This window comes from Falco cherrug, chromosome 12 (assembly GCF_023634085.1).
Source record: "Falco cherrug isolate bFalChe1 chromosome 12, bFalChe1.pri, whole genome shotgun sequence".
NCBI classification, from domain to species: Eukaryota; Metazoa; Chordata; class Aves; order Falconiformes; family Falconidae; genus Falco; species Falco cherrug.
In genome coordinates this window covers 32,580,640-32,598,885 of record NC_073708.1, presented here as the reverse complement: position 1 = coordinate 32,598,885, position 18,246 = coordinate 32,580,640, and the positions used below count along the sequence as shown (strand labels likewise).

At 37.2% G+C, this 18,246-nt stretch overlaps 1 protein-coding gene across 3 annotated transcripts in view; it reads right to left on the bottom strand.

Moving 5' to 3' along the window:
- Positions 1 to 295: 295 nt before the first annotated feature.
- The window catches only part of EFCAB7 (EF-hand calcium binding domain 7), a 30,985-nt gene continuing 13,034 nt past the window's right edge, over positions 296 to 18,246 (bottom strand). For 2 of the 3 annotated variants that reach the window (XM_055725133.1, XM_027804003.2), the window contains 8 exons: positions 13,139 to 13,280; positions 10,817 to 10,926; positions 9,685 to 9,842; positions 9,350 to 9,483; positions 7,121 to 7,269; positions 5,029 to 5,238; positions 1,487 to 1,594; positions 296 to 384 (listed from right to left, as the gene is read on the bottom strand). In XM_055725133.1, the coding sequence (XP_055581108.1) occupies positions 310 to 384; positions 1,487 to 1,594; positions 5,029 to 5,238; positions 7,121 to 7,269; positions 9,350 to 9,483; positions 9,685 to 9,842; positions 10,817 to 10,926; positions 13,139 to 13,280 (1,086 nt within the window). In that variant the 3' untranslated portion in view covers positions 296 to 309. The remainder of the gene's footprint in view (positions 385 to 1,486; positions 1,595 to 5,028; positions 5,239 to 7,120; positions 7,270 to 9,349; positions 9,484 to 9,684; positions 9,843 to 10,816; positions 10,927 to 13,138; positions 13,281 to 18,246) is intronic. The other variant, XM_027804004.2, reaches the window with a different exon arrangement.

Sequence of the window (18,246 nt, the reverse complement as noted above, 5' to 3'; positions counted from 1 at the left end):
CATCTCAATGTTTGCACGCCAATATATTTTGTTAGACCACACGTGATGAATACTCTGCAAAGGATTTTGCATACTTACAGTTAATCCATCCCTAAACTATCACTATAAATGTTTCTTAAAAGCCATCAGCAGAAGTATGATACCAGAAATAAGTACTTATGTGATTCACTGACTAACAAATCAAACTCTGCAAAGTATAAATGTATACCAGCTTTTTGAGAAGGACAAAACTACCAATTGCCTAGAAGCTGCCAAAAAAGATTCCTGGTTCAGCATGAGTGCTAAGAAACAGCCCTCTAACTAGAACATTTAATGTAAGAGGGAATGCACACAATTATAAAGCCATTCTTCCTGCTCGTTCAGTGGCATCACGTGCTGAGAAACCTGTATAGAATAGAGAAAACAGAGGTGAAATACTTGTTTACTGGAGAACTGCACGTATGTTACCTCAAGTGCTATGTAAGCAAAATGAACTGTTCCAGTACATATATCACTAACACTATATTATGAACATCCATCATCCATAATGACAGCTGGTATTCAAAACTTGTGATTTAATTTAATTGCATGATAGCAAAATATGCGTAAGGGGCACTAAGCCTACAGTTTATACTGAATGAAGCTGAAATTAAAATTAATAAAACACCTTACAGAATCAGGCTATAGTTACCTCAAGTGTCAGCAGCAATATTAGAACAGGCCCCAACCCGGCCTCTGTCATAGGACTCTACCTGTTTACAACAGGTTTGTATGTATCTACACTGGAAAACTGTGAAATATAAAACAGTTCAGATGCCTCTTCTTTTAAAGAGAGACCATACTTTTAGAATAATAAAAACTGGATTTTCTTCACAAATGAACGAAGAAGAGTATCAACTGCATTTGTAACGCATTTTCAATCTCATTCTGTCTCTTAGAACCCTCATAGAAATTTCACTAAAGCCCAGCTCCAGAATGGGGACTGGGGATCGGCAGATCAAATTGTCTTGTGGCTAAACAGGATCGGTTAAGTCAAGTTTAACCAAAGTTAGCCATCTGCAAATGACACTGTACATAAGGAGTGCAGTACGCATATATTTTTGTTTCTGACTAGTGCATACTTGGTCTGTTTCTCACAGACATCAATATATCTGATTAAAATTCGCCAAGTAAAAAAAAGAAAATACAGCCTTAAAAAAAGAATATAAGAATAAAAGAAAAAGAATAAACGGTACATGTATTGGATGGCCCACTGAAATAGGCACACCTATCAAAAATTGAACAGCTATGGATTTTTATAGCAATCTGCACAGAAAAACATGGATACATCAAGTACATGTTCAGTTTTGAAATATCAAGAACTGTTTCTGATCTGTACTGGTGATTAAGATGCCACTATCCACACACTCATTATCACAATAAAAGACCTGCAAAAGGGAACTGCAAAGATGTCACGTTTTTTTCTTCTTGCTTAGATTTTAAGTTGGCTAAACAATAAAAATCTTACCATCATGGATTTTGGTGCCACTTCTACAGCAAAAACAGGCAGTCCCCTACTACTTAGGCAGTTCTTACTCTGCTCATTGTTGACATGAATAATCACTTTGTTTTCAGACTGCAAGTGAAAAAACATGAAGGAACGCATTAGTCCTAATGGTTAAGTGGCTGTTCTTTATGTAACAACTACACATTCCTCTTACTTCCTCTAACTTTGCTATTGTACAGGATGGAAATGCTTTAAGGATGCTGATGTCTATTCTCTTTGAAGAGTAACAATTTCAAGCGTATCTTAGCATCATCACAGTCTGGACAATGAGCCTGGACTCACTGTCAATAGTCATTTAAGATTCACTGAAATAACTTAAGCACTTATGAAGATACAACATGGGAGCACCACTGAGTGAGAAAACTTTGTGCCACGCATCGCTGCTGATGGTGGTTTACAGTTTCCAAAGGTGACTGGATAAATTCATACTAGAAAAAAAGACGAAGGGATTTTAAGTACAAAGAAAGTATTTCTGACTCAAGTAGTCCTTGAACTGCACATCACTAGAGGCTAGGACCACAATCTAGAGAAGCGTCACTGGATGCTTGCCCAGTTTTTGTACTTGCAACATCTCCTACAGGTCATTTATGGAAACATAAAAGGATCTTCATCTGACATTGAATGGCCATTCTGATTTTCAGAGTTCCTATCCCACCAGCAAAAGGCCATTCCCTCAGGAGCTCATACTACATGTTCATAAATTCTCACCAACTACATAGAGATTCAGCTCCTAACAACTGAAGTTAAATGCCCAATGTAAGCAGTAGGAGCATCCTTCATATTTAGTCTCCTGTTGTAATAAATGACCAGGAATCCTCACTAGTTCCTTACTGCCACAAATCAAAGACAACACCTCACAAAGGTGTTTGGAAGAGACACTCATCAAGATGTGACCCATCCCAATCTGCTGCACATGGTTTGTTTCAAACATTCTCTTGAATAAAACCAGCTAGGCTTTATAGAGATTTTTTAAAATATTTGAGAAATTTCATATAAGTACAATCACTTAAAGAACAGACATTCCTGCTGTGCAAATGCTTCCAAGAAGGATCCAAGATATATATATATAAAAAAAAATATCCAAGATATGTGGGTAATGGAAAACTCATTAACCGCCAGTTTATTCCAGGCAATACTCAAGACACAAGACCTAAGGACATGCTATATACCCTGCTTTTCAGCTGTCTCTAGATAAATTGCAATTTGATAGAGACATTGGAAAATGTCTGATTCTTAGACAATGTTATCCAGCATTCTCTCTGTATTGAGAATTGGAATAGAAACACAGTCACTTCACACAATCAACCTTAGGCAGCAAAGAGGCTACCATTAAGACTGGTAAGGACTGACCAAAAAAAGTTATCTCTAGTGCTCACAGTACAAAGGGTTTGTGGATAGCTGAGTGTAAATATAATAATTCTTGAAATACGGTGGTGTTGCAGAAATTAAACACAATTTAGCATTGAGCTGCTTATGACTTTGATCTGTCTGCTCTGGCATCACTTTGGTGAAGTCCTCATTTCTACATGGCAGTGAGATAAAGGCAAACAAAAGAATTGTCTGTGCCAAAAAGTATCTTCCTGTAATATGAACAAGGTCACAGAGATTCATCTAGCACAGAGGGTATATTAGAGTAAGCTTGTGCTTTGGATGATAGGAAATGCTTCATTAACTATTTATTTTGGCACACAAATAGGCAAAGAATAGATTTGGTGCTGCTTACTCTCTCAGAAATTTGATGCTCTGTATGCAAGGTCGTTTAATCTCTCCAGCTCACACCCTAACTAGGGAGGGTTAAAAGACACCTTTCTTTACCCACTGATTAAATACATACACAAGACTAAAAAGAGAATCTCTCAGGAGCTACCATATTTCCTTAATTTAATTAGAGAAATAACAGAAACAATTATTTCCATTGAAATCATCAGTACAATAACTGAAGGTATAACCAGACTGCTTGCATTGTGGGAATCTTAGAAGACAGATGCATAAAATTGACTTTTATTAAATTCTTTTCTAGAACAGAATCACAGAATCGTTTAGATTGGAAAAGACCTTTGAGATCATCAAGTCCAACCATTAACCCAGCACTGCCAAGCCCACCACTAACCCATGTCCCTAAGCACCACATCTATGGATCTTTTAAATACCTCCAGGGATGGGGACTCCACCCCTTCCCTGGGCAGCCTGTTCCAGGGCTTGACAATCCCTTCCATTAAGACATTTTTCCTAATATCCAACCTAAACCTCCCCCAGCACAACCTGAGGCCATTGCCTCTCATCCCATCGCTTGTTACCTAGAAGAAGAGACCCGCCTCACCTCTCTACAACCTCTTTTCAGGCAGCTGTAGAGAGCGAGAAGGTCTCCCCTGAGCCTCCTGTTCTCCAGGCTAAACACCCCCAGTTCCCTCAGCTGCTCCTCATAACACTTGTGCTCTAGACCCTACGTGTCCCTACAGCCAGTGATCCAGCCTGCCTAGAACCCTGTGTAGAGCCTTCCTACCCTCTAGCAGTTCAACAGTCCCACCCAACTTGGTGTTGTCTGCAAATGAAGCCCAAATGGTATAAATGGCAGCGGTCAGTGATTTTAATCAGACAGCACCCAGCTGCCTCAGTACAGAGCTCATCTCCTTCTCTGACATATCCCCAAACATATAAATAACTCCAGTATATCTACCCTAAAGGGCGAAGTGCAGATCTAAACCTGTAGTTCCAAGGAGCCTCAGCATTCACTCCTAATATTAGTCCATCAACCCACCCCCTTTCACATGTTTGTAGATTTAAAAATACACTTCTTGCTATGATCTTTTAAAATGTAAAGCATCTAAAGTTTAGCATCTTACTGCACTGTATTTATCTACTCACAGTTCCTGACAGAAATGAAACTGAGAATAAAAAGCACATTCATTACAATCTATGCAAAAAGATTTAAAATCTCTGCTTCTCACCATCCACTTTTGCTTGGATTTACAATTCTTAGCTTGGATCAGTAAGAAAGTAAACCTGTCAGACTAGCCAGTTAAGAGTTCATCCATAATACACTTCTAAAACACAACCAATGCAAATCATTGTTCTTCTACTTTCTTACGCACAATGAAAACACTAAATCATGTAAATGCTGTAGTTTTTCTGTAATTCTATTCCCTATTCCTAGTATTTGTTTTCTGGTATTATGAACATACTATGTCTCAAATAATTATCAACATACTGTCAAATTGGAATGTGAACACAAGCAAATATTCAGATTCTAAATAATACTTAAAACTGTTTGCCTCATTATAATAAGCTGTCCCTTCCAAGAACACTGATCCAGACTCTTTTAAAGTCTGAGTCATATGTCAAAAAGAGCTTTGCATCAGGCACTAATTTTTTTTTTAATGAAGTAGTTAACAAAAGTTGATATCAAAAATGAGAAAATGTAGTTCTCAAAAATGATGTAAGGACGGAAGAAGAACAATAATGCACATTAACACAAAGTACCTTACAGAAGTCTAATGCCGTACCTTATTTTCAATAACAGAAGTGATTCTCCTGCCCGCTTTGTAGGTATAGATGATTATGTTTTCACAGCCATCCATTACTTTGGCCTCTCCTTTATTAACAACAGACTTGCAGATAGCCCTGTTGAGTTGTGAGCTCCCTGCCTCTAGATACATGGCTTTAATTTTGGGTTTGCATTTTTCTGCATAGATGTCAATGACAAAGGGACATGCCTGTAATGGAGAAAATTAGTTTCATCATGACTTTATCTGTAGTTTTCCCCCTCAGATTTTCATCCACAGCTCCTAAGTATTTTCATATATGCTCTGACACAGAATTACCCAAATACGAGTATGTCCCTGAACATTAAATACTTAAAACCCGAGAGCTGTGGCAATCTTTTAAACCAAGTGAACACTCAGGACAAATGAATGTTTTTCATGCCAATCACATCACACTCAAGATGCAGTTTGGTGCATTCAGCTCCAACATAGCAAATCCTTTCGTGGATAGCAAAACGTACAAGGAATTAAAAACAAAAATAAAGGAATTAAGGAGAAGTATGAATGTATTTCAGTGTCTGAAATAAACCTGCCTCCTTTACCTGTCACACTCTTGCCACAGATTTAAACTATGCGCAATGCTGCATTAAGCACTCTGCTTTTACAATATCTTGGCTAAGATTAGTACCTGTAAGAAACAAAAACTCCTAGTTGTTAGGCTCAGTAATAGCACCTCGGTTTCTTTCAAATGGCTATTGGAATCTACTAGGATTTCTCAGATTCTGTCTTTAATTTGTTAGGGGCTCAATGCTCCCGAAATATTAATCTCTTAAACCACGTAAAATTGAGGAATTAAAGGGTTAAGATATAGGCATATGTTAAGTAGATGTACATTTTTAGATTAATAAAATCAGAGAGTTTCGGAGAGCTACGTTGTCCTTTGGAAAGCAAAGACTATAGCCATAAACCACAGCTAGTATAAGGCACAAAATACCTTTCTGAAATCTCTTTAACTTGAGAAAAACCTCCCCAAATCTTTTCTTAGAGAATAGCTCCCTCTTACGTCTGAAATGCAGAAAGACAGTTTTATAGCTCCTCTACTAACCATACTCGCAGGAAAAGGAGAAAGTGTTCACCATCAAGAAATCATTCACCATGACCTCAAGATTTTCACTGCAAGACAACTGATGTTCTCTCAGCCATACTGAGTACTTTTGGGTCTGCCTATATTTGTTCCACACACGGATATATATTATATGGTGACTATGCTAACCCTGGTTTAACAAATGTTAATGAAAGAATATAATCAGATGATGATTTTAAAAAATCAGCTTTCCTTGGAAATGAAACTTAAATGATTATCTGCATATTTAATGTATCCTTTAATTTTTCATAATTTTTTTCTCGTCATTAAAGAGATCCTCGTTCTTTAGTAAGAGCTATTCACATCAACACTGCTACTGTTTCTGAATAAATAAATAAATAAATAACTCTATAAGCAAGCATAAACATAAGAGAAATAATCCCTGGTCCTGTAAAATAAACAGTGTGCCACCTGAAGCCCCTTCATAAACCTGTACGTTGAACACCTTCAGACACTGTAGTGAAAGGCAACAGTAACAGAAATAGCCATGTCTGAGAATTACGAATTCTGAATCACGTGGGGGGAAAAAAGTTACCTATCCTTACCCACTTATGTTGTGGCCTCGGCCAGGAAAGTGATTTTTTTAAGCAGAGCAAGCCACACATTTTGTAGGTTTGCTGACAGGTCACAGTTTACCATCACTGTCTTCTTATCACTTCCTACCAGCTAGGTGCACGAATTCTTTCCACAGGTATAACCCAAGATTCCTTCCTGTACAACCCCACAAAACACTGGCTTTCTCTAAAACAGAAGGCAAATTTCCTCCTTCAACAACGCCAGTGTTATCCTAAGAAAGCATACCTAAGGATACCATAATGACCAAAAGTCATAGTGTAAACCCTGTATTAACAGTTGTTGGACTGGATCACTGACCTACTCAAATCAATTTATGACAGAAACAGTACTGCAGTTAAACATGTGTGGAAAGCTGTATGTGAAGCAGTTATTTTTGCTATATGGCTATCATACCTCTGTCATTTCTAATGCTTTGTTGTAGCCCAGAGACAATAAAGTGACCCAAAGGTCACTAGGATCCCCTTCACGGTCATTGGCTTCCATTAGATTCAAATCCATAAATCCTTGTCTTGTTAGTTCATTCTTCTTCATATCAAAATTATCTATTTAAAAAGAAATATAAGGTAGCACTTAAACATCTGTTCTCTCTGCAAACACCCTTCATCCTTCCAGAGCCAAACTCCCACTTATGTTAACAGGGTTTAAAAGATGGAGCCATTCGCGCCATCTCAGGCTCTCCCATATTATTTGGGAAAGATGTCCCTGACCAGATACATGCTCTTTGCAGAGCTTCCCTGTGGATTTTAGATAATGACTAGAAACAGCTGGCCCCTTGTATAACCCAAAAGAGGGTGAGATTTCAAAACAGAAAGAGTTTATATTTTTTTTTCTTTTTGCTAGCAGTGTTTGTTGTGCTTGAGATTTGCAGAATGGGGTATATTAGGAAGCTGGAGCCAGCACCCTTAGCGCTTGAGGTCCTTGATACAGAAATGATTTACTTAGTTCCTAAAAAGCAATAAAATGCCAGTAATCCTAACACCCCTCTCTAGATAGAATATCACAGATAGACCACTCTAATGTCAGCAAACACATAATTGAAATGTCCTTGTGTCAGAGATTTTTTTAAATGGTTTTCTCATCTTCATAACAATGCTAAATCTTTACTATATATTATTAAAAAGGGATTACCAATTTAATAAATCTATCTAAGGGTACAGATGCTATAATAAATGGCTTGAACTTTGGTGTCAAGATTTATGATATTCGTCTGAACCCTTCAACTGATTAATGACCTAGTAAAACATTCACCATATTCTCTTTCCTCTCTTACACACTTCACACGCATATATATATATATATATATATATATATATATACCCCTCCTATGCATGTTGAGACCAGTGCACAGAGGTGCAACACTGACAAAGGCATAAAGTGTGGCAAAGGATAGGGATGAAACAGATGAGAAACTCATTTATAGAAAAGTATTTCTATATGAGCTTTCTGTCATTTTGGAAAAAATCCACTATCTTAGAGTGTTCTGGGGAGAAGTAATTAGCAGGACTTGCCAGATGTGAAGTATTTTGGCCCAAATTAAGCAATGTGTCATAGCCTACAAATGAATTATATCAAAGATGACTTGGGCTGATATACAATGATATGCCATACTGGCATGTCAGACACAAGTTACAGAAAAACTATTTCTTATAGTTTCCTCTAATTTTCACAGAATCGTTTCTAGATGTGCAGTCTGTTCACACAAGTGCGGCTAAACCGCCCATGCTTTGAAACCACTGCTTTCACGCACTGTATTATTAGAGCAGCCTATAGTCACTGGTGGTTGTATTCTCCTAGCCCTGTTACAAGGTAAATACGTGCATTCTCAAGGCCTTCGCAATGCCACAGACCTCCTTTTTTCTTTAACATTGATATCTGTGGCCCAACACTGCTGCAAGCTGGCAGGACCTCCAGTAACATTGATGAGATGTATCAGCAGACAGAAAACAAAGCACAGCTGAAAGTTTTAACTGTCAGCTTCCCCGTCTCACCCATGGAAGTCTCAGAATCTCATGCTGTCATATAGCACAATATGGACAGACTGACACACCATATATGAACCTTCAAAAGACAGATTTTTAATGACTTATAACTGCTTACACCTGAAAAAAATGTATAGTTGCAACAGGCGTTTTCTAATTAATTTTCCAAACAGTCATCATAAGCTCTAGATGGCATTTTTAAAGCATCATATACACACTATTTAAAAGTCCCTCTCAACACTTTGTGAAATATAAAAGCAGTAGCAGCTTACTCTGTAGAAAAGAGATTGATTAAATGAATACCTCTTACAGTTTAATTCACCATATGATCCACGATTAGAAAACCTGTAGGTTTTGGCAGCTACAAAATCTTTCACCTACAAAACTCTGCAGTTAGCAATGGGAAGAATTTTCTCAGCAGAAGGTCAGTGGCACACAAACCAGAATGAAGCAAAACAAGACAGGAGACTAGAAAAGGAAAAAAAGAAAAACAAAGGGAGAACAGTATCTACACGTGTTCTTGCTGTAGGCTACAAAACTTTCAGTTCTTCTATACTAGATACATAATACGATACTATGAACAACAGCTTGCAAGTAGAATGATAGCCCTAATTAGTTGTATCAAGCACAGCAAAGAACTTACCCTTACATACAGCCCATGCTTCCTCATCACATTTCTCACCACTAGTTCTCAGTTCAAAGAAATTGTATTCCTCCAAACTCAGAAGGCCATTTCCATCCAAATCAATTGTTTCAAATATATCCAATAATGCTGCTCTAAAAGATGAAAAAGGCAGAACTATTTCCAAATACTTATTTCATTTACTGCCTCACAGTATTGTCGATAACTATTCAGTCTATTTGAGAATATTCTGTACAAACAGTACTTCAGTAACATACAGCTTTTAAAAAGCTAGATGCTCTTCGGAGCACGCATTTTTATGATAGTTACTGTGCCTATCTAGGAACACAACTCACCGGAACTCCTTGGTCAGAGCCAGGTCTCCATCTTCACCTCTATACACCAGTTTTGCTTCTCCAGTACTTTGTGTTTTTACCTTCTTCAACCTACAGCCTGTTGTGAATGGGAGCAGCCAGTAAACACCTGATCCAAGCTCCCCTCTCCATCCAAACATCTACTCTTGAAGGAAGACAGACAAGTTTGTAAGTTATTTCTGTATGAATATCATTAGTAATCAGGAAAGGTATCATTTAAGAAGTGATTAATTACTTGAAAACACTGGTAACGCTAGGCTCTTTCCTTAAAGAAAACGTCTACAGTGAGATGCTATGTGATGCCATTTTAAAGACAAAAAACCTAGTGAATGTCTTAGTTATAATAAGATTAAGAAAAACATACAGGACCTGAGATGAGGGGATAACGGTCATTACTAGAAATGCCTAGTAACAGCCCTATCACTTTTCAGATCTGTAACACACTTTAATTGTTACACTAAAAAGCAGCCAGAAGCAGACAAACCCACTGAGTTTTTAATTTCCTCCCTCACTATTCAGCTTTGTTCAAACTAGCAGCAAAAACTTCCTATTTAAAAAGTCACAAGTAATGTAGGGTTTAAGAAGCAAGCTGAGTTCCCTGTGGCTTGGAAGGGGGAAGTCAGCTAACGCTGACATTTCTCCTCCTTTATTTCTTATAGCATAAGAATATTCTGTGCACTATGAAGTTCAAAACCATACATATAGCAAGGAGAAAGAAAACAAAAGGAAATGTTAACAAATTTTACCTTTGACATTTTATCTTTCAAGATGGAGGGATACAAATGAGTTTCCACACCCCACATCTATACAGATAACCAGCAACTCAGAAATATTTGCTAACACACCACATGATAATATGGTCCTCACAAGAATTTCATTAAACTTCCAGACACGTGGCTTGCAATTCAGCCCATCCAAAGGGCATAAGTAAGACTGTATTACATCTCACCTTGCACAGCTGCTGTCCATTTTGAAAGGGAACATGCACAGAACAAGTGTTTCTTCTCTAGTTTGATTAGGTACAGTTTGAATTACTTCCGAACACATGGGAACTCACCCATGCAGCATTTAAAGATATAACAATCAAAACAGGAAGACAGCAAAAATATCTAACCTCTTTGTTTTGTTGTTCAGTAAAGCCCATAAGGTGTAGATTTTCTTGGGTTTCACTTTCCTTCAGAATATACAAAGCTGTATCCACTGACAACCAATTACAAGGTTTTCCTAAAAAGAAAAACATTGCCAAGAAAAATGCTTAATAATGGCACAAAACTGTTTTTCTTTCAATCCAAAGTAGGTATTTCCATGGTATTTATAATACTGATCCCTGTTAAGGCAAGATAGGAAAAAAAAAAATCCATTATATGCTATTGGGATTACCTTTCCTGTTTAGGCCGATCAGATAAATTGTTCCAAGTATTGTGACACTTGCAGATAATGATTACTATTAGTAGGTCTAATACTAAAAGCTTTGGTAGTTAAGGAAGCTCTTTTTGTTGTTTTCTACCATTAGAACATTATTATTACTTTTCTTTATACTAAGGCTCCTAGATATTTGCAATCAAGTATGTTAGCAAAATTATATCATATTCTCATCTGATGTTCTGTAAAATATTGTTAAACCCATCTAGACTGGAAACCCAGATTATGTGCAAAAGCTAGGGATACCAGAAGATTTAAATCTCAGAAGTGTAAGTTTAAATCATATTTTAAATTTAAGTTGAAAGATCCTCCTACATGGCATCACATATGATTTGTCTGATCACGTATAATTTGTTTGTCTTGGGATGGACTGGAATGGAGGCCTGGTCCTACATGGATGTTTAACAGATGCCATTTGAATCTCTCTGATTTCTTGTAGCTGCTCAGTTCCTGGCACAATCAAGAAATGAGCTATTAAGTGGTCTTCAAGTTAATCAACCCACAGCAAAACAATGAATGTAGGGGCTTAGTTTTTCTACAGTTAGGAGTCACGAATAGCAAAGAGTGGCTACACACCACATAACTTTTTTACAAATTTGAAGGTATTTTTGATTTCTCATAAAAAGGTAATTGCTCTGCTAACATTAACCTCTTCCTTACATAGAAGCATTATGCCTTCCTCTCCATAACAGAAGATATTTCTACATACAACAGGACAGTAACGTTGTGTAGTGTAGTAGCATAGGGATGTGGTGATGCGGAAGATCACGTGTTCTGACGGAAACATAGGAACTAAGTAGAAAACCGCCCACGAAGGGCTGGCTCTGCTACTTGTATGTAAGTGCCTGTGTCTTTCAATAAACTGCCATTTTGCCTTCCTCTCCATGAGAGTCTGATGGTCCCTCAGGTGCTGCGCTGAGGTTTGGACACGTCATAAGCTACAACAGTGTAGAAGTAGAATTCTTTTTTTTCCCCTTCACAAAAGAGAAGCAAGTACTTTTTTGGTTACACAGAATGTCTGGACAATCCTGCAGCAGAACTATACTAAGGCAGAGTTTAAAAGGGCGCCACATGAAAAAAGAAAAGTTATGAGCAGAACACTGAGACATCCTGTTATTCAAATCTGTTAGTATCAAACCACCATTAGAAGTCAATCAGCTTCCCATTTCAGCCAGATAGTAACTGAAAAATAACTATTTTCCCTCAATTATTTGCAGTGAAGTTTTTATTACCAACCTCAATCAGAACCAATTACCAACTTGTAGCACAAGAGCCAGTCCAGGTGACTCAAACATCTTTGGGATCTAATGGCTCCTGTTTCACAGGATTAAAGAGGAAATAATCTACATGGAGAAAAAACAATTTCAACGTAGCAACTGAAGACCCTTGGTGAATCACCAGAGAGAAAAAAGCCAACACTGTTTGGAAAAAAGGAGCACAAAGGCTGACTCATCTCAGGTGGCTCTAATGCTGGACTTCACTCTTTTAAGATGAAAATTAAAATTGGTATACTATGCTATACATCCATCAGACAAGATTCATAATGAAAACATCAAGATACCATACTGCCATAAAAAGCCACAATCTGTTTTAAGTATTTACAGAAGTATCTGATGTGGAGAATACAAGATCCTTCAGGCAATACTCACCTTGTGTCGTCGTTTCTCACAAAGTACATCAACACCTTAAAGGAAGATACTGCAAACAGTGCTAACATTTCAGTTTCGTAGTCAGAAACTCCACAAATGTATGGCCAAAAATAATCTAGGAGGTTGCTTGACTACAAACAGAAAGATAATGGACTTAGCTGATTTTCACTGCCCAGGCAGTGAGCACAAAATCATGAAGCAGAAAATGTGGTGTGACAAGTTAAGTTGTATTTTCAATAGGGTTCTGTCAACAGAGAAAAATATCGCAAAGTATTGAAAGTAAGAAAGGGAGAGATGTATCAGCATGAGAAGAGAAAATATTTTTTATAATGGAAAATTCTCCCAAGAAATACAAATACACTTACCTTCTACCTGACGAACATTTAAAGGCTTGATGGTAATACATACTGTAGACCTCTCAGGTAAGTACAGCTTGTACTTGTGACTAATGATTTCACCATCATCTTCTAAGTAGAAGCATCCCTTGGATTGTGCACATTGCCAGTCCTGGAAACCAAGGAAATATTAGATGTTGCCTTCATCTTTGATCAAGATAAAAGCTTCTTCTCTGAAATATTAATTAATTTGAGGATTTAATAAATCCTGCATAAAATACACCACTGTATTTTTTTTACAATACTGTAAAAGGTACAGCACTGATCTTCTGCTTTAAACAAAAGTAATTTTCTCATACAGTCCTTTTTGTAGTTAATTTTTGCAGAGCAGTTAGTAATATTGCTTCACTTGTGAAAATGCATGAAAAACATACAATTGCCCCAATGCTCAAATACTGGAAATGAAATTTAAATTGTCATGAAGAATCATCTAAATTAACAAAATTCTCTGAATTATGTGACTTGCCACTGAAAGGCTGGAATTTTGCTACATTAGTTCCATCAGGCCAATCAAGCAAAGAACGTAACTGATTAGCTGAACAATGAGGAGTTGTTTCCTTCAGACAAATCACAAACACCAGCACTGGTCCATTTAAGTGATTCTTCTTGACTTCTGTCAAAAGTATTGGAAAGACAAACTGAAAACTGTTCTGTGTGTGAATAATATCGTTTCTAGAGAAGCCATGATTTTGCTGAGATGCTAAAACAACTAGATGCTTCAATTTTATTGTTTTAATAGCAAGTCCCAATTTTCAATTTAAAATATAATCAGAATGATACTTCCTTAGCAAAATAAAAATGAAGTACCTATAGATGTATTGTATGCTTTGAGGAACAGAAGTCATTCTTGCTTTGCCTTCACTGATCTGGATTAAGTCCACGGTTTTAGTCACTTTCCTAGCAATGGAAGCTAATGTTTCTGAGCAGAGCCTAACAGAAGGAGTCTTTCAGTGTCATCTTAGTGGAGAGCTCTGTCCAGGTGGCTGTACCAATGCTCAGTGTTCAATGTCACAGGTAAGCTAACACAGATTTGAAAAGAGAGCTTGTAAAAAATGGAAAACTTTTGCATGTAACTCCCAGTAACGAGGCTGACTACTACTAAGTCCAACTGAGGCCAAACAGTCTTCATTAGAATGCTACAATTAATTTCTCCTCTTAAAGAACCGATCCTCATTACAATGCATTCACACTCAGTTGATGATACTTTACAGTCAATGACCTAAAGGTGTCAGGCAAGAACTGGACTTTGCTAGCGTATATACACCCAGGATGCCAAGCAACACACGTGGTAATACATGTAGCTCTGATCCTGGATTTAAATTTCTCCATTCAGAACTCTGCATTTCTTAAGAATGTAAAGTACTCTGGAACTCATGGATTTAAGAGCCTTCAGTCCTGTGCCACAATTTTGCCACTGATTTCTGTGGGAACAGGATCAACTCCTCTATACTAAACACTTCTCATTCAAACATTACCAAATTCATCTTTATTATACTCCTTTCTGCTTTAAGAACTTTTATAAATCAACCAAAACAAAGAAACGTACTTTGAGAAAACTCACCATCTGTGTTGGCATAGAAAGACTGCAGAATCTAATACTATCTCTCACTTCATTTTCTGTCTCTTAATCACTCTTACAAGTTTCACACAAATAGCACAAACTCAGCTATAAAAAGAATCTTCACCTTAAAGAAATAAAAATATATCACCCTGAACACATGAATGTAGGTATATGAGAATTCCAGATTTTACATAGCTGGAAACTGTCTTAATCTCAAACTGCACTTTATTATGGTGAAACTACCCTGGTCCCATCCAAGATGTTGATCTAAAGGCAACAAGTATTTAATCTTCAGTACTCCAATAGTTTTGGTAGCATAATGCATCATACCAATTTTAGATGTCAAATTCTTCTAATTATATTTGCATACAGTTGACAATACGGAGTACTTCTAAGTACCAATACTATATACTTTGCAACTTACTTTCTGCTGTTCTCTGGAGGTTTAGGATTTTTCAAGAAAATTAAGACTATGCTAAGGAAGTTCTAAGAGACTTTAGAAGTACACATACTTCCTCAGAGCACAAGCTATCAAAAAACCAAAGATCAATTAAGTTATCTAAAGTAATATGGGACATCAAATCCCTGGTGGAAGCTAATAACCAACTCCCTCTCCTCCCATAATCTTTCCCAGTTAAAATAACATGTTGGATCCAGGGCCTTCGTGGAAACCTATCTTCTCTGCCATCAGAGATGCAGAGGAAACAGCATGCTATTAGAGGAACAATGATCTCATCTCACCAGCTATCTACACTGCAAAATAAGACAGTGAAAAGCAAGGTGAAGCATTCAACACCCTGCCATCCATACTGTTTAGCTGTTAGCTCATTCCATGGCTCTGTTTCAGGTGACTACAGCTAGTGCTCTTCAAGAAAACATGTATGCAGTTCAGAAGATTTTTCATTTCAGGCATCATTTTCAAAGAGGAACGTGCATGTAACTGCACTTGATTTGGCTTCCTGTGACCTACACGGTCAACATCATCCCATCAGGTTTTAAAACCTCGCACACTCTGTGCCATGACCTAACCTACAGCTTGTAATGTGTATTCTTGGTTGGGATGCAGAGACATAAGATTATGAATAGCATTGAAAAATAAAATTTCTTAAACCCACAAAACTACCACATGGGTTCTAGGAAAAAAGAAGCAAGCCAAGTGCCATTTAAAGTAGACACAATCTGCTTGACAGGGTGCTAGGCCTAAGCCTTGTGGAAGTGCAGCTACCTATGCTACTTGGTCCACAAAGTCAGAGATCTGTCCCTGGCCACCTTCTATGTGGTTGTATAGAACTAATTAACAAGACCACCTAAAAATTTTGTATCAATCTTTATCCACTAAACTAGATCTCTAGCGACAGGATAAGCAGAAGGCGTCCAATCACAGAGAACAATTAGGAAAGAGGAGAATAGAGATAAAACGTTACTGGGACTTAACACTGAGGATTAAACATGGAGCAACAGAGTTCTCTCAGTCAAACAGATGGATAATGGGAGTCCATATTAACATCAGAGACAACATAAGTCTGTCCTAGAATTTGAATATGTAGTTTAGTCTGTTAAATCACCTCTAGTACTATTCCACTCTCAGTGAACTGTTTATTCGAATACTTCCAAGACTCCTAACTTCGTGTAAAGTCCATATGCAGCAAATTAAGATTTATCCTTAATACTTGACACAGCTGAGATAACTGGTTGCTAGCTCGTTTAGCCTCTAGGCTTAGTACCTTACAAAACTGTTTGAAAAATTAATGATGTTTCAAAAAGATCCAAGTTAAAAGGTTTGCTAATGAAGTAGTATGGCTGTTCTTTGAGACATAAAAGTGCATAATATAAATTTAAACAGCAGTCCAAATGTGCTGTAACTATTTGAAAGGATACAGTGACAATTTTCACATACAAAAAATTACTCTAACAGCCATGTTCTACTCCCCCTTTCTCACTATGGCAGTGGTCTTCAAACCACCACCTCACAGACAGTCCTCAGAGAATAGCTCTGTCCTGTTTGTTCACCTTCCATTTTTCTGCCTGTTACTTCAGATGAAAGACTACAGGTTTTGCAGTTTTGCTTTCAGATAGACATTGTTACAACAGGGAAATCACACAATCCAAGTAAGCAGGGGAAAACAGCTCAAGGAACAACATGCACGTTAAGATGTGAGCAACAGTAAGCAAGTTTGACAACGTTTTAAGAATCAAATACTAAACTGTTATTCTTGCAGAGAGCATGAGGTGGTGCTATATTCTCTAAATTATCCATGTCAAATTACAAACAGGTATGTAAATTTGGGAAGCGAAAAGATTATTTTCTGGGTTGATTATGTCACTTCAAAGCATAACAAAAGTTGTCTAATAATAGCTAACACAGTGGGAAATGTCTGTATTAGAAATGTTAGGCACTACCTGCTGCTGCCAGCGCTGATCACTGCCCAAATAATGCATTCCACTGCTATTACAATTTAGGTTATTATTGACATTGTCCATACAGTCATGCAAAATTCCAAATAGAAAGCAATGTTTCTGAGAGGAATTGTTCCTATGATTAAAGCAAAGAACTTCAGTTCAACGCTTTGTCTTGTATAAAGCTGTTCCATCTGCACAGAAAAACTCTTGCTAGTTTAACTGTGTAGGGCTACTTCACAGACATGAGCAGAGGCACATAACTTACTCTCAGGAAAAAAACTTTTGTCAGGTATTTCTTCTGCTACCCACTGTCTGTACAGGTCTTTCACTGACTTCAGAGGAGCAGAATGTAAAGGTGAGACTCCTTGGCATGCATAGTTTAGCTACCCAATGCAGGTAGAAGATTTTAGAACATGATGATGATGTTTTGTTTGTTTGGGGTTTTTTTTGTTATGTCTTTCAACCTTGACTAAAACTGTCACAAAGAATACTTTGCAGAAATTTAAGATCTCCATTTGCCATCTTTTAATGAATTTCAATTCAGCTACAGCCAAAGCCCAACAGGTCAGCATGTTGTTTATGCACATCTGTAACACTTCTCCAACTGTCTGGTTTTTAGTCCCCGGATTTATTTATATGGCTTTGAACCTGTCACAAAACTCCACTGACAAAAAGAAAACACATGGAAGAATGCACTATGAATACATTCCATGTTTTCTAAGGGCTTTTAAAATTTAGACAATTCACCATGTTTTGACTTCCACTGTTCTGTCAGAAATGTCAAGCTAGCATTGGTCCAACTTCATGATGGCAATACTTTCTTACTGTCCCAAAGACAGGTAAACTGCAGAAAAAAAGAATTATTTCTGAATATAAGTAAGAAGAATTTTGGGGTGCTAGATTCTGATCTACACCACAAATAAATCGCTGTATATTTATTCACTGATTTTGACAGTTTGGATTTTGCTCTTAATAATTAGGGTTAAAAAAAAAATTAGTAGCTCTACTAACGTACCTTCTCATGTTTATTGATTTAATTTCACTTTTTGTATGACGCTAATCAACAGTAATCAATATCTGCAGCTGCTTTTTTTCACTCCGTTCTTACTAGCTTGTA